Source organism: Aptenodytes patagonicus, chromosome 2, assembly GCF_965638725.1.
Source record: "Aptenodytes patagonicus chromosome 2, bAptPat1.pri.cur, whole genome shotgun sequence".
NCBI classification, from domain to species: domain Eukaryota; kingdom Metazoa; phylum Chordata; class Aves; order Sphenisciformes; family Spheniscidae; genus Aptenodytes; species Aptenodytes patagonicus.
This window is the reverse complement of record NC_134950.1, coordinates 21,628,716-21,644,709: the sequence shown is the minus strand read 5'-3', so window position 1 is coordinate 21,644,709 and position 15,994 is coordinate 21,628,716. Positions and strand designations below refer to the sequence as shown.

Genomic DNA, 15,994 nt, shown 5'->3' with positions numbered 1-15,994 from the left:
GCACTGGTTGCCTCTGGGGATTTTTTCCTGTATTTTTGCAAATATTTCTACTCCAGTTTTATCTCAACACATACAAGGAGTAACAAACCTCTTGAACTGTGCATCCAAATGTGAAGATGGAAAATTATTGAGAAAGACAAAAATATTTTTTTTTCTTCTTGTATGAGATTTAGACTTTGAAAACAGAGGTGTAAATGGGTCTTGTAGTGAGTAGACTGAAAACTAAAGATAGTTTCTTCTAATTCCATCACAGGATCAGGATTTTGCCATGATGGCTGGGTTTATTTTGCCTCTGTAGACTAGATGCTGATATGAACAGAGTATTTTTCATATTATATGGAACTTGACTTTGAAGCAAGTGAATAAATCTTTGGTATTTCTTAGCGTATCTTGAGTAAATATCTTTTTCTTTCTACTTCTGTCTCTTCCATTTTTTTCTTTGAGCAGGCTTCTGTAAGTTCAGTGAAGCAGTCTAAATAAAGGAAAAGTCTATACAGCTGTATAAGAGTCTGTTCTACTAAAAAACTAATCAAACTCTAGCCCCAGTGTTCATTATGTACCCCTTCCTTTCTGACTTCCAAGAAAAAACAGTACTTTTTGTAATAGTTCAGCTTAAGCCTTAAAAATTATTTTGATAGTATACTTGATGGACAATTATTATGTGTTTTTTCATTAACTGTATCTTCAGTAGTTACTCAATTTATGTGCTATTTAACATTTATTTAATTAATCGCCCTCCCAGCCCCCTCAACATATAGAAGCTGCATTGTCATTTCAAATTGATGCAGATGTGTTCACCACTGCAGGTCTATGGTTTTCTAACCTGAGATGGGATCTTGTGTTCCTACTAAGTTCTGTAGATTACAGGAGTGTGAGGCACTATAGGAATGTAAATTTTTTTCCTTTGTATTCATTTTGTATAAGCAGATGAAGACTTTACAAATAGAGCACAAATTTGTATTTTTGAAGTGTCAGTGCCTACACTTCTTTTGAAACTATGGTCTCTGAAAACTGTGCTTGTGTTGCGAGACGTAGTGCACCTTCACCTCACTGAAGTTAGCTCTGCATTGCAGGTGGGAATCTGGAGCAGCTTATGTACCTAAGGTCACCACACCACACCAGGCTGGAGTACTATGTCAGTGTGGTGGTCATAGCCGGAGCCTAGTGTAAACTAAATAACCAGTAATGAAACTTTTTCTCAGAAAAGTTTTATAGCCCACATGGTGGTCTGCCTGCTTGGACGTAGAGAACGAATGGGTTTGACCAGATGTCAGGTGAAATCACATCACTGGGTGCAGTGTAGACACACTTTAAGTGTTCAGTTTAGTCAAGATTCAGCTGAGCAATGAGGTATTAGAATAAGTTGCTTTATTTTTTATTTTTTTATTTTGGTGGTTTAGCTTATGAATTAAGCACTGTAACGACACACATACCTTGGCTAAAAAGGATAATAGTGTTTACATTCTGTTTCTAAATGTGAATTCATGCACTTCTGTCCTTGTGTTTCAGGCTTGGAAATGTGTATGTCTTCTGTCACTCTGGCAAGGTTTCTGCATCCCTCTTTTTCTTGAATATCTTCTGTTCCCATTTTTCCAGTCTGTGTCTTTGTATCCTGATCAGACCCAACTTGGGTCTTCAAATGGTTCCTTCCCTAGACTCCCTCTCTCTTGCTTTGTTTTTTAAATTTATTTCCCCCACTCCTTCTGTGGTCTTTTTTTCTGAAAATCTTTGCCTAGTCTTTCCCTATCCTCACTTGCAGAATATTCTTTCCTTCCCTTTATTGTCCGTTGTAGGACAGCGCTGTTGCAGATAAGGATAGCACCTGCACTCTCTGCCATTTGCAGTACTAGCAGCAGGTAGGAGAGATAAAGAAACTCTGCTTCTGACTTTCAGGGCTCTAAAGAAAGGTAGGGAGCAGCAAGATTTTTGTTACAGAAAATGGAGAAGCCTTTTCATTTGTCATCCTTACCTAGAGTGCACAGCTGCCCTGTGGGAGCATTGGCAAGATGGGGCAATGTTAGGCAGCTCGGTTAGGAATGAAGCAGCATGTGGCAGCTTCTCCTGCATTGTGTTTGCTATCTAGACCTGCTTCTAAACGTAGGCAAAGGAGAGCGGTAGCTTAGAGCAATAACTACCTGTGGGTTATCCTTGTGTCTGCTTCCCTCATGGCCGTTGTGCTAAGAGGTCTGGTTGACCCTACTCCTTAAAGAGTGATGGGACCAGGGAGGATCTGGGTTAGCGGGACGAGTTGCTGGAGGGTGGGAGCGACTTCAGAGAAAGGGAGAAGGCTGTTCCGTTCAGAAACCCTCCACCCCCTCTGTGGCAGCAGAATAGCAACCCTGCCTCCAGGGTGACTCCACAGAGCTGTTTTCTCAGCTTTCAGTCCCAAGTCTGTTCCTCCTTCCATCCTTCTTATCCTAGCAGTGGCCTGGCTGTATTTTCTTGCAAAATTAAATTTTGCCTTTGCTTCTGGACAACCTCAATAACCTCTGGTTTTGCCAAGACCCCTGTGAATGCAATTTTCATTGCAAAGCAAACTGTAAAATTTATTTTGAAGATTGATTGTAATTCAGTCCGTTACTGTTTGGACTCCAGTGTGAACTTGTCTCATGTGTATGTGTGTCTTTCTAGTAAGATAGTTACAGTTCTTGTATCCCACAGCAGACTTGCAGAACGGGTACAGTGCTACCTGTTGTGGAGAGAGGTGAGAATTAGGTAACACAATGTATGAAATCCCTGACAGACAAACGTGGTAACGTGAGATGGTTGGTCATTTTCATAACATAGCTGTGCGAATTGCCTGTTGCCCAACGTTCCTCCATAACAGCAGTGGCAACTGTCCAGTCGGTGCTGGAAAGGGATGCAGTATTCATTCATCATGAACTGCCGTGGCTTAGCATATTTAGGTTAGTGCTTCAGACTCTCAGTTACTTGTTTTAGAGTTTTGGTCTATTGAATGAGTCCTGTGGAAAGGGAATGTTTCTGTTTTGCCACCTCCATTATGTTATCTTCTCCAGTGCAATTACAAGCTAATTCGAAGCTCTTTGTGTTAGGCTAATAGCTTCTGATTCACTGCTGTCAGCCAGTACCTCTTTGTGCACTTTTCATACCGCGTACCCGTCCCCCTACCACTTACCTATGAAGAACATTAATTTTTTCCTTGTGTAGGCTCATCATAGGCAAATCATTAATGGAACCAAAAAGATCCCATCTGTTAGAGTTGCATATGGCAAAGATCACAATTATCAAAAGTCTTTTTTTTTCCCCCCGTTCTTATCCGCACAATAAATGTAGTTGTCAGCAGGATAAGTTCACGCATCGGATAAGGTCACAATTTCATTTAGTGACAACTTCCAACAGCGTGAACTTACAAGGTTCGATTTATTAAAGAGTCAGAAAGGATAAGATCACTGCATGGCCAGCCTGATTTATCAGGGTTTGACTGGAGTACTTGAATAGAGAATGTCGTATTTCAAGTTTATGTTCAAAACTGTAGTTTAGTGTGTGTTATGTCTCAGCGACTTGAAAATTGAGGGAGGAGAATTTAGAGGAGGTATCTCAATAATGCAGTTTATGTCTGCCAAGGAAGTGTATGAGCATTTAATATTGGAGCTACCTTGTTAAGAATCACAGAAGTGGAAATGGGATAGTTCTCCACTATCAGTGAACTGCTGTGTGCAAACGTACACATACTAGTTTGTTATAATGGAGGTAATCACCAGTCAAATATTAATTGCAGATTCTTCCTGTGCATACAGGATGGCAGGCAGATCTTGGGCGCTGGTCAGCGCTTAAGAACTTCTGAAAGTGATTTTAACTTGTTCGCTCTGACTTCAGAGCAGTCCTTGTTTGAAACTACAACACATACGATTTCTCTGCCATGCAAAGATATTCATTAGAGAGCCAGGTGGCTGTGCACTGGAAATATGCAAAGAAGGAGCCATTTGCTAGTGGAAATTGGTAGGGCCCTATGATGTCAAATAACCAAACTGTAATTATAGCAGAGGAAGAGCTTACTCATTCTTTTTAACTGACTCCACTTAGAAAGCTATTCCCGATAAAAAAAAAAAATCCTATTGCCAAAGCTATCAGTGACTTGCTTAGAAATGTTAAACATTTATAAATCTGGATACATTTACTTCTGAACAAAGTAGTTCACTTTTTCTCCCCCAAAACGCTGTTCATCATTCACCTTCAGATATGCGCTCCTTTGTTTCTTATTCCTGAATGGAATGAAAGCCAGTATTATTTTGTTCAGAAATACTATTTATAGTTGAATTCTTGTGGTATTTGAACTGTGGTCAAATCCTATTAAGGGCCAAAAGCTGTTGTTGGGTTCCTGTGTACACTACATGTTTTGTGCAGTTTTTTTAAAGGATTCTGATTTTGCTGTAAAAGAAGACAAAGCTAAACTGACCTCTCTACCTTCTGTTTTACACAAGTCCTACGTGGCATTCCTAAAACAATATGTATATGTAAGAAAAGATTCCTAAATTGAGTCCTTTCATTCTGGTTTTGTGTCCACCAAGGTGGCCTAATATCTTAAAAGCCATGGGATGTTCTGTAGCTGTACTAGTGTGTCATGACTTGGGGCTTCTATTACAGTGCAGCTATCATAAGTCTTTGAGTAATCACAGACTTTAAAAGTATGCTACATCAACAAGATAAGAGAAACAGCCCACAGCACTAACAGCATTATCTTTTACCAAAATTGATTAGCCCATACTATGTGTCTCAAATATTTTGTATAAACTTACTCAGCAAGCTGGAAATAAGTGTGTTCCTGAAGAACAAGCTGAAAAAAAATACTTGCTCTGTAGCAAGGAAAAGGGAAGTAAATATCACTAAATGGAATGTCTCAAGTAATTTTTTTTTTACCTAACTCACAAAAACTAAAAGCAGGGCATCACTTCCTCTCTACTTGTATTTCTTAGTGCTGCTTCTGTTATGCTTCTTGCTGTACTTTTCAATCAGACGGTTGACAAGTCTAGGATGAAAACAGCAAAATACAACTGCTTCTCGACTTTGCCATAGGAATGATGAATCCCAGGGGTGTATATGAATTCTATATACTATAACTTGCTGTTATGTGAAGGAACATTATGTTCAGTGTTCAGTACTGAGGTGGTCTGCTGCAATTGCTGATCACTAGGAACTCCTAACAGTGTTTGGCACAGATTTTTCTGCTTCCTTTGGGCTGGAGCACAGATTAAATGAAGCTGCAGCAGTTTTTCATCCTTTCTTTCCTTTTCTCCCTGCTCGTTGGGATCTCCATGGACAGGCATCTGTGAAGAGTCAGTACCAGCTGAGTCTTTCCACTTCTTACTGCACGTGGTGATGTGGCAATAAAATCTCCGCTGCTCTTCCTTTTCCTGATGTAATCCGTGAAGATGCTGAGCAGTTGTACAGGGGACGGTAGCTGCAGAGAGCGCTTCTGACTTACATCGGAACTTCTTCGGAGGCTGAAGGGGAAAATCTTGTCTTGATGACACAATTTTCAAACTCTTTTACTTAAGAGTCATGGAGTGAGGTTCTCTTTTTTCCAGCAAACTCTCTTGAGGTCACAACTTGCTTGGGGCCACAGGTATGGCACCACTTAAACCAGCGTCCTCATGGGAAGCCGGCAGTGAGCAGACGACAGCCCCGTTCTCGTCAGCGGGAGACTGGGCCCGTCTGTTGCTGCAGTTTCGATACCATTCACCAAATAGGAAATTTCAGAGGAGCAAAATGTCGTAAATGAATGCAGGAAAGTTGCAGGCTCCTTACTCCAGGGTCAGGGGAATTCAGGAGAGAATGTTTAATAGTGACATTTGTAATCTGTCTTCTACAAACCCTTGTACTAGCCCCTGGCCTTCCTGCTTAAGGCAGACAAAGGAACGTATATGGGGATTTTACAAAAGATGCAGGCTGTGGTAGGGAAAAAAAAAATCTTAGCAGATGCTTGTAGACCCTGATGTGCAGTGTTTTTTTAACTTACAGCTCTCTTAGTGTTAATTTTTTCCCCTAAACAAAGATTTTCAGTGAAAAAAAAATCTTTGCCAAGGATCAAATTGTAATGTGCTGCACCTTGTACAAGCATAGCCAAAATGTCTGTGTTTGCCAAAACATATGAGCAGATTATCCTTCCCAACTCTAACATTCACCCATAGTGTTAAAATGGCAGCTGGTCATGGTGACCAGAGAGAAATGTATCTCTTTTGCAGAACTATGACCAAGGGAAACAGGAAGGTTATGCAGCAAAATGTTTTGTAACCCTGTCTGCAATCTGCTATTCTGTCATGGTGTTCTGAGTGGAGGGGAAAATACAGCAGCATGAGTACAATTCAGCATGATGTTACCCCATCTGTAGTACATTTCAATGTATTCATACATATTGAAATGTATTGCCCAAACTACGACTTGGAACTGTAACAAAAGAGAATAAAAGAGAGAAAGAACCCACATTAACTTATTTGGAGGAAAAAAATACAGTTTTGGAAAATAATTGCTTGTTTTTATGTTTGCATCAAACCTGAACTACTTCTCAGGTATAAGATTCAAGTTATTAATTTTATTTAAAATACAAAGTGTAATGATGTGTACCTTAAAACTTAGGTAGGTTTTTGGATATCACTGGATGATCTGCCCTAAGTTTGTCGTTCTTAATCCATTAAAAGACAGGCCTGCTTGTAAATCCACAGGTACAGATAAGGAGTCACTGTTTGACTGTGTCTGAACCCTTTTCAAATGAAAAATGTCAGTGGCAGAAAGGGAGGCTGAATTATTTTTTAAAAGGGTTTTCAAAGATTCTCATGATTCCTCTGGTATCAGTTAAATGTGACATGTCCATAGACATGGCTGTTTTTTAGTGTGTAAAAGCAAGCAAATGCTACAGTTTTCATCTCTATGTAGAAAGAAAATGCTGCAGTACGCCTAAGTGATCAACATGTTACCTTGCAATACCAGAAAGATTTCTCTCTTCCATAATTAACATATAAAGAGATTTTTTAAAGTTAATACAATTTGTAACAATGTGACTGTGAGAGGGAAAAAATGCGTATATTTTATTTTTTTGTCTGTTTGGGTGCGTATCTATCACATCTGTAAATTAGATATAATTAATCCATAAGCTTTCCTGCTCACATACTGCCTTTTAGAATGTCATAGCACTGTCACGATGAGGACTCACCCGCATACACAGAAGCTTTTGTAAACTGATACAGCTCTATTTCCTAGATTTGTTCCAGTTTGCAGGAAGGATCTGATGCACAATTTTACATAGAGTAGTTTTTTGTAATCTGCAACACTCAGAGGTGAAATTTAGATTTCTGTGCTTGAAAATGGAAGCTGGAGCCAAGTCTTCTCTTTGGAAAACAGTCGAGGTTAACCCCTGTGGACAAGGAAAACCTTCACAGCCTGACTGCAACATAAATCCAGGCATCCATGGGAATGGTTAGCTTGGGGAAGTCTGTGGAGACTGCCTGCAAGCCAGGGGGAGTTACTCACTTCCTCCGGCCCAAGGTTCATTTCACAACAACTGCCAGTTCTAAATCTGGGACGAGCTGACTTCTTGCACAGTTGGACTTTGCCCTGTTTGTGGAAAAGCACCATCCTGATTTGGGGTAGAGCTGTTGAGAAGGGACATGCTGATGCAAAAGGCAGGAATTACTGTTGCATCTGGTTGGTACAGAAAGGGACGAAAGGGCTTCAGCATGCAGGGAAAATGGGTCAGGAGAAATCATGGCTGCAGAGAGGTCGGGGTGAGCTCTGCTGCTCGTGAGAACAGCAACAGATTTTCAGCCTTCCTTCAGGAAAGCCAAAGCTTGGAAGTGCAACAGCATGTAAAATTCAGTTAAACGTCTAACAAGAAAAGCACAGACCGGTCTCCTCTTGTTCCATTTTATCCTCCTAAAACTTTAAGACCAGAATTTATTTGAAATGTTTTAGAAAAGAATGTTAGAAATTGTGTATCTAAGCACAACTGTTACTATATTTTTAACTGCAACATTTGTTCATAGAAAAATAGGCTTATTGAAGAGACTGCTCTCAAAGAAGAGTTGTGCAGAGTATTTTTTTTTTATTCTGGAATGAAGTGAGAAAATATTGGGGAGAAAGGTGGTGACTGAATTTTATTTTTCCTTCTATGGTAATGATCAATTGCATATTATTCTTTTCTCTTTTCACTAGAAAACCCCAGAAAAGTTAAAGAGAGCTAAGGTAACAATTTCACTTTTAAGGGTTAATTCTGAAGTTCTTACTTTCAAAAACAAAATTTGCTTTGAAAAATGCACTATATCCTCCCCGCCATTGCTTTTACATATTTTGTGTTAAAACCTTAAGCTAGCAATTTGAATTATTTTGGGTCTAATTCTGAAATGTTACTGCCTGTAAAACCTCACTCGATTTAAAATCCTTGTATTTTTAATAGCAGTAAATGGTTTTAGTAGTTTCTTCAAAATTAGTAGAGTTGTTTTGGATTTATATTACTATAAAGTATGTCTTTAAAATTTTTAGTAGCTGAATGCTTCAGAACGTGGTCTTGTGGCAGCAAAATGCATCAAGGAGGTTAATGCACTGGGTGTGGCTGCTATTGCACGGTCTCCTTTCAGCTATCATCTCCCCCCTCCTCAGCATTTCTTAAGAACTTTTATGAAACAGCTATTCTGAATAAAAATGCCTTCAAGCTCTAATGCGTGTGAAAAGATGCAAGAAAGGAACGGGACTTTCTAAACCAAATTTGAATATAAAGGAAAAAGGTTTGTTTTTCTTTCGCAGGATGACAAGATCAGTTGTTTTTCAGACAAGCATAATTAATTGTCTTTATATGGGCCCTCAGAACATTGGGCATATAAAGCCAACACAAAGGCAGAGGAGGTTATTGTCAAGGCGCAAGTGAAAGTACTCTCAACACTGCTTGTTTTCTTTGTTTGCAGGAGAGTTGGAGGTGGTCCAGAAAGACGGGGAGCGCAAGATTCAGAGCCGGCAGCAGCTTCCGGTTGGAACAACATGGGGGCCTTTTGCTGGGAAGATGGATCTGAATAATAACACCTTGGTATGTAGATGCTCCGAGACGCTTTGCTTTGTTATATTGTGTGTCATTCTTTAGGGAATAGCCTGAATTACTACTCAGTCGGAGCATTTGAAAACAGGCATTGTTAGCTTTCATGGACAGTGGTATTTGGCTCTTTTCCAATTAGTTCATCTATGGCAACCATCCACGTAAAGTTATTTGGAGCACAGGTTAATAGTATTAAACTTGTTATTTTACAGAAGGGAAATGTCACTTCCTTGTTCGCTGAAGCAAGCTGTTGCGTTTCAGTAGTAATACCTGGATTTTAATGGCTTTTAAAATTTTTTATAGCATTAATTGCTGAATACTTAATTTATATTAATGGATGGTACAGAAAATAAATAGCTACATTATTTTAGGATAAAATTCATTAAATTTGCCTTAATGTTACTGAACATAGCAAGATCTTCCGTCAGATTAAAATTATTCTGAAAGATATCGAAAGGCACCTGTCATATAATATATTCTCAATTAACCTTGTTTTTTATTCTGATTGCAGAAAGTACGTGGACCATATTACTTAAAAGTAATGCTTTGCTGGTCTCAGTTCAGTGCACTGAAAATCATGTCATTCCTAGGTCTTCATTTTGTTTCTGTTTGTATTGGTTTTAAGTCTGGGCTTCAATATTATTTGTGTATAGTTCAGATTAATTTTCTGAGAATATCTGGAAAGGTGACCCTGTATTGAAAAAAAGCAACTAATATCTCTAGAAGAAGGGTTTAGACAATCTTGGAACATGCATTGCCCTGTGGGATACTATCTTCAGCTGGATCACTGTTTGCTATTACAGACTTTGCATGACTGTATTAGCATAAAGACCTGTGGAATTGTTTCGCAGAAGTGTATTACATACATTTGGGGTAGATACATCTGTGCTGTAAATGGAGAAGCTGAGCTTCCCAGTGTTGGGGGTATTGTCAGGCCCTTGGAGGACCTGAAGAGAGTGAGGAGTACTGAGTTGCTGAAGTACCATCTGGGACAGTGTGAGAGAAGAGTTGTGTGGACATGGGAGAAAAGGGGAGAAACTGATAATCTTTAGCTCCTCCCTGGAGAACCTATGCCTCTATATTGGAGTTCTCTTTTAGGGGCTTGCTGGATAGTATGCATGTTACTGTCTGTAAATATGCATATTAAAATTGTAGTGAAGCGTTATTCTGTTATGAGTACATAGTAGCCATTTAAGATCTTGATATTTTGTAGACTCTTTAGCATAATTTATTAATCAAAAGGTGCTAACAAGATGTTACAGAAAGTGGCATGGAAACTTTTCTAAGTTTCCTAGAGTTCAGTTATTCCCAACCCAGATCAGATTTCCCATTCAGGCACCTGAATAAAAAGGATGGATTTTCAAAAGTACTGGACACTCAAAGCGTCTTATTGTTCGAAAGGGGAGACTGGACAATTTGAATACCTCTCTCCATTTTTTCCTTCCATTTCATTTTAATTTCTTTGTCTATTTTATTCTTGGTCTGTCAGCGTTCTCAAAATGTTTTTCATAAAATGTCTTTTGCAACAACTACCTATAATTCAAATAATTTTCTAAGATTCTACTTTTACTACTTTCATCAACTTTGATGCAACAGAAACCTTAGTCCTGGTGTAGCTCAAAGTCAGTCCACATAATACCTTAGGAAAAATGCTAGCTTTGTGTTGTCCCTATTGCCCTGTCCACTTGTACCACTTCCTCAGGTATACGTGTCTTGAAAATAATGTTGGAGTATGGGAGATGATGTTGATTGACCCTTCACTACGAAAGTTATCATTATCACATATTCTTAGGATGAATTTGCAACATGTCAGCAGTTGATCATATTGTTTCATTTTTGTTTTCTGAAGGAGACGTAGAGCAACCACAATCCTTCTAGGAGGAGCTTGCTTCTCCTTTGGCAGCACAGGCATATATTAAGGTCTGTTATTACTTTGTAAATTTGGGCAAATACCACTTTTACTGTAACAAAAACATTTAGCTAAGATATTTTGGTTTTAATTAACTTGTAATTAAGCAGTGAGCACAGTTGACTTTTTAGTTTGGTGATTTCTCAACTGAGTTTGGAGAGATGTGGGATGAAAATCTTCAGGACTTTTTTCTCACTGAACTGGAAAGATACTCATTTGTTTCTTGTCAAATTAAAAACCATAAAGTCTATTTTTGCTAACATTTGAAAGATTTTACTTTTGTTTTGCTTACTAATAAAAATAAATTTGGAAATCTGAAAAAGTTCCTGTAAACAGAATTGTAGTCCTCAGCAATATTGTTTTGTCCCCTGAGCAACTCCATCCTTTGAGATAGTCAAAACTGAACTAGATATGATCTGGAGCAATCTGAGTTAACTTCGAAGTTGGATCTGACTTTGAAGTTTGCCCTGCTTTGAGGAGGAGTTTGGACTGGATGACGTCCAGAGGTCCCTTCCAACCTGAATTATTCTGTGATTCTAAGTATTGTTTCTTTTTCCCGAATATCAGATGTTTCCTGCAATCCTACATTTGTTACTTTAAAACGCTGTGTGAAGAAATGTAAATCTTTTGTTAGAACTTTAATTTACTGTTAAAACAACACAAACCCAGTGCCAGCTTCTACATATTTTTCTTTTATCTTTTTTTTTTTCTTGAAACTATTCTGGTTTATGTATGATTTTTCTGTTTGCTTGACACATTTGATTACTTTTCTCACTACTGAACATGCTCTCTGTTGTTCATAAGGGGAGTTGCGTTTGTTTACTTAAGTTATTTATATCTGTTTTAGAAAGCCCATTTGGGTAAAGCCTCACCTCCCTAGAATTCAATCAAACTTTCACATCAGCAGCTGACAACTGGTTTAGTTCATTTCTGAATGAGAACTTCAAACATTGCACTGTTATAAACGTCAAATAATTTTTGGAAAAGAGCTTTAATGTGAATTTTTGGTATAGAGAGGAAAGGAAAGAAAAATTCAGGGAACCTCAGGTGAGTAAATATCACAATTTTTGCAGCTGCTCTCTTTATTGGAAAATATGTTTGTGGCTGACTACAAGTATTTTGCCTGACTTTACTGTTTAGTGTTAGCAATGTGACACTGCCTCACAGGATTCATTACCTAGCTATAACAGTTACAGCTTGCTTACTAACCTTGTACTCTGCACTGTATACAGCCTGTACATGTAATATCCTGTTGAAGTGCTTCGTATTTCAAGCAGTGCTGTGTTGCTGAATACAGTCTCACTGTTGGCTCAGGAGACAGAGCAAGCTAATTAATTCAGCACGATAATTAATTGAGTCACCGTGCCAGATGTCAAATACTTTTTAGATCTTTCAAGTTTCTGTCTTGAAGTATATTAACAATATACATCTCAGAGTAGTGGAAGGTTGGGTACCTTGGAACAAAAATGATTTAAGTGCTGTTCGCAATTGCAACAGGAATAGCAGCTGTTGACTTCATCAGCAGTGCCGCAGCACTGTCGGGAGGTATGGTGGAGCAAGGTCTATATCAGGACTGCAGAATACTCAGACTCTAATGGTAGACTTCAAATAGCTCAATGACTAATAAAGTTCGTAATTTTTCTCATCTAGGAGTTAGCCAATACTCATGAATTGCAGTGATCAAAACACCTTATGAAATAATGTACACCATTGCATTACTGTTACTGTTGATGAAACAATCTGCATGCAGCCACCAGAAATCTTAAGAACGTTGTTTTTAACAACAAAGAGTGAGTCTCGGATCTTAAAACTTGTCTAGGCATTTAATTCCCATTTCAATCTGAACTTAAGAACTCCTTATATCATTATTAAATATTTATAGATATCTATTTAGATACTTTTATTATATTTAGAGTGATATATCTCCTATTTAGATACTTTTAATGATCTGTTCCTGTAATTTTGCCAAACTGGCAAAATTCTCCTGCTCTCAGCTTCATGCATAGTTTGTATTCGTCTGCACAATTAGGCATAGAGGTTATTGCCTTCCATTTCCTTCCACTTCTTCCACTTTCTATCAACTGTTCCATAATAGTTGATAAACCCAAGAAAATGAAATGCACAGGAGTATCTTTTCAAGCCTAGAAAGTGTACTTCTAAAATAAGAGCTTGTTCTCTTGTTTTACAGTAAAAAGAGACCACCTACATGTTTCCAGATTCTGTTTGAGATTTAATATAATCTTGCTGTTTTGACAAACAGACACATGAAGAGTTTTGTACAGTACTGCTTTCTGTCTACAGTTGGTGAGAACTCAGCTCTACAAGGAAGGTGACACGATTTAATCACTAGTTTTACCAGGAAGGCTCCAACTTTGCACCTTGCTGCATCACAGAAATTTCAGTAGTTCATGTGTACCTACAAGTAGACAGGAATATATTTCTAAGCGTGAAACTCCTAGCTCGTGATTCCTGTCTTTAACAGGAAAGTGGATTTGCACAAATGTCAAGTCTAATGTGAACAGGCAGGTGAGAAGAGCAGAAGACCCCTCTAGGCTGGTCATACAAACCACTGAAAGAGTAGCTGCTGTGCATAAGCAGCTCTAAATTCAAGGCACTAGCAGCATATTTAAGAAAAAGCCATTTGCTTGCTTTTTCCCAGCTGTAAATATTTTCCCTGTTTGAGGGGATAACTTGGTGGGAATGAGGCCCTTGGAAACAAAAGCGGCACAGAACCGCGTAGCCCACGACGGACGTTGAGCAGCGGCTCGTGCCATCTCTCTGGTAGTTGAGTGGAGGCATTCTGAAAGTCCTTTTCCCTTGGCTGCCGCCATCTAGTTTTTGGTGTTAATCTGTGCCCATGGCAGGGTTTTGTGAAGCAAAACAATGAGCAGCTGGATCCTGCCCCCCGTTCTCGTCGTCTTGTCGCAGGGAGGAGCACGCGGGGCAGGCCTGTATCGGCCTGATAAGGAAAAGAGGATTCAACGTGGCTGTGAAGGGAATCCGCGGGAGGAAAGTGTACAGGGTTGGGCCAGGCGAGCAGTGGGATACAGCAGGGACCCTTTAATGGGATCTGGGAGGTTCAGCGCCAAAGCGACACTTCTTCTGGAAGATATCCTCATGAAACCGTTTGACTGGGTAGCGTGTGAGGGGCTGAGGAACCAAGGTTCAAAATGCAGTTAAGTTAGTCACTCGCTAATCTGTGGCTGGTCACTTTGGGTCAAAAACCTCATATCTGTAGTAGCCAGCAACTTTTAATCTTCAGAGTTGCAGTGCAAGGTTTTGCTGGGCACTTTGGTTGGAGGTGCTGTACGGCCACTGAGACAGCCGGTAGTCTGTCTGTAGTCTGTCTGTAGTCAGGCTGTAGATTCCGGTTCTCCTGTTCAAACACGGAAAAGGGTAAGGCAGTTTTTATCTTTAGATATTTACCTGCAAATGGGGATTTTGGCTCTTATTAGCACAGAGCCATTTTTATATTTAGTTACCAAAAAGAGTGTACTGAGTAATGAACCTTGATTCTAATCTTTATTATAGTGGGTTTATACCTTTAAGTACCTCAAGTGACTACAAAAGCATTTCTTTCTCATTTTTATTGCTGTTGCTGTTAGGCTCTTCATGTTTAAAACTAGTTTAAAAACACTTCCTTCTGTCCCAAACACAAGCAGATGTCAATGTAACAGCGCTTCTGGACAGCAAATGGTGTCACACTTACAGCGACGTGCTGATGCGCTGTGCAAGTGTCAGGGTTGGCCACTTCATACAAACCGAAACAATAAAAAAAAAGGAGATATGCTGAGATGATGCGGACATCCACATGGCCATCCACAATGGTCTCTGAGAACACATCACCCCACATTTTACCACGCCTCACCTTTTATAAAGTGCTCTCCCATTTATATAGATATGGAGCTGAGGGGAGTGCAATGACAACTTTTTTTTAAACTTTTGTGCATAATTGTAGTTTAGACACCTTTTTTTTTCCCAAAAAAAAAGTAGTTGTTATTGCTCCTTTATTTACATTTACACAACAGAGCTAATTTAAAACATGTTACTAATACAATAGCAAGATGTGTTAACGATCTGAATAAACACCCTGCTTTGAAAAAAGCTGAAAGCGGTTTTCTCCAGCTTGCGGAAGTAGTTTCCAGAACGTGAATAGGTGATGAAGCAACATGGTCCATGAAAAGAAAGAGCACACTGATCATGCACCTCTGTCTAAATGCTCTTAGTACACTGGCATTAATACTGCATGCCATTACCATAACCTTAATTTTAAGGTATTAAATGTTTAAGGGACATACAAATATGGTTTGTTTTAAAAAAACCAAACCACAAATGTTCACAGGAAGACAGGATTGAAATTACATTGTTCCTTTTTATTTCTTTATTTCTGAATTGATGATTTCCAGAATGTAGTATTATGTCAATAGGGGATTTTCACATAAATTCGCTTTTGTTTTTTAGCCTCTTTTCCTTGACTACAGCCCTTTTTTAAGACTACCCGTACCCATGGTTCATTTTGACACCTGTTTATCGAAACAGCAGAACTTCAACATTTGTTTAAAACTACCACTGGGCACTTCGAAGGGTTTTTTTAAAATAGTTCAGTTACTTGGTGCTTGCTATAAGCATCTCCATTAAGCAGACTTTATCCTAATACTATTGTAATTAAGTAGTAGACATTACCAATCATGCTCATTAAACTAACTCAGTTCCCTGGGATAAAACTCAATAAACTCTGTCCTATTTCAGCAAGCTTCATTTAAGTAGGGGGGTCCTTCTCAAAGTGGGAATGTACCCTGGGGAACATTGCCAGGGAGCTGCTGAGAGCAGAGCGAGGGGACGACCCGGCAGAAGAGATGGGGCAAGGTCAGGAGCCCGGGACGGAAAAAGAGCAAGAAAATTTGGTTCGGGGCCTCCCAGGCAGCAGAAGCAGAGGGAGACACCATCTGCTTCTGGCACTTGCCAGGCTCTTCCATTTTAGGATGTGGGGAAAAGAAGAGAGAAGACAATGTGTACTGGTGCACATACTGCGCTGTTAAGCTGTTTAG

General features: G+C 39.2%; 1 protein-coding gene across 3 annotated transcripts in view; it reads left to right on the top strand.

The window, feature by feature from the left end:
• The window catches only part of ZFPM2 (zinc finger protein, FOG family member 2), a 315,698-nt gene that overhangs the window by 147,660 nt on the left and 152,044 nt on the right, over positions 1-15,994 (top strand). For 2 of the 3 annotated variants that reach the window (XM_076329250.1, XM_076329249.1), the window contains one exon: positions 8,913-9,031. In XM_076329250.1, coding sequence (XP_076185365.1) covers positions 8,913-9,031 — 119 coding nt within the window. Of the gene's footprint in view, positions 1-8,912; positions 9,032-10,898; positions 10,958-15,994 lie in introns of those variants that run through there. The other variant, XM_076329251.1, reaches the window with a different exon arrangement.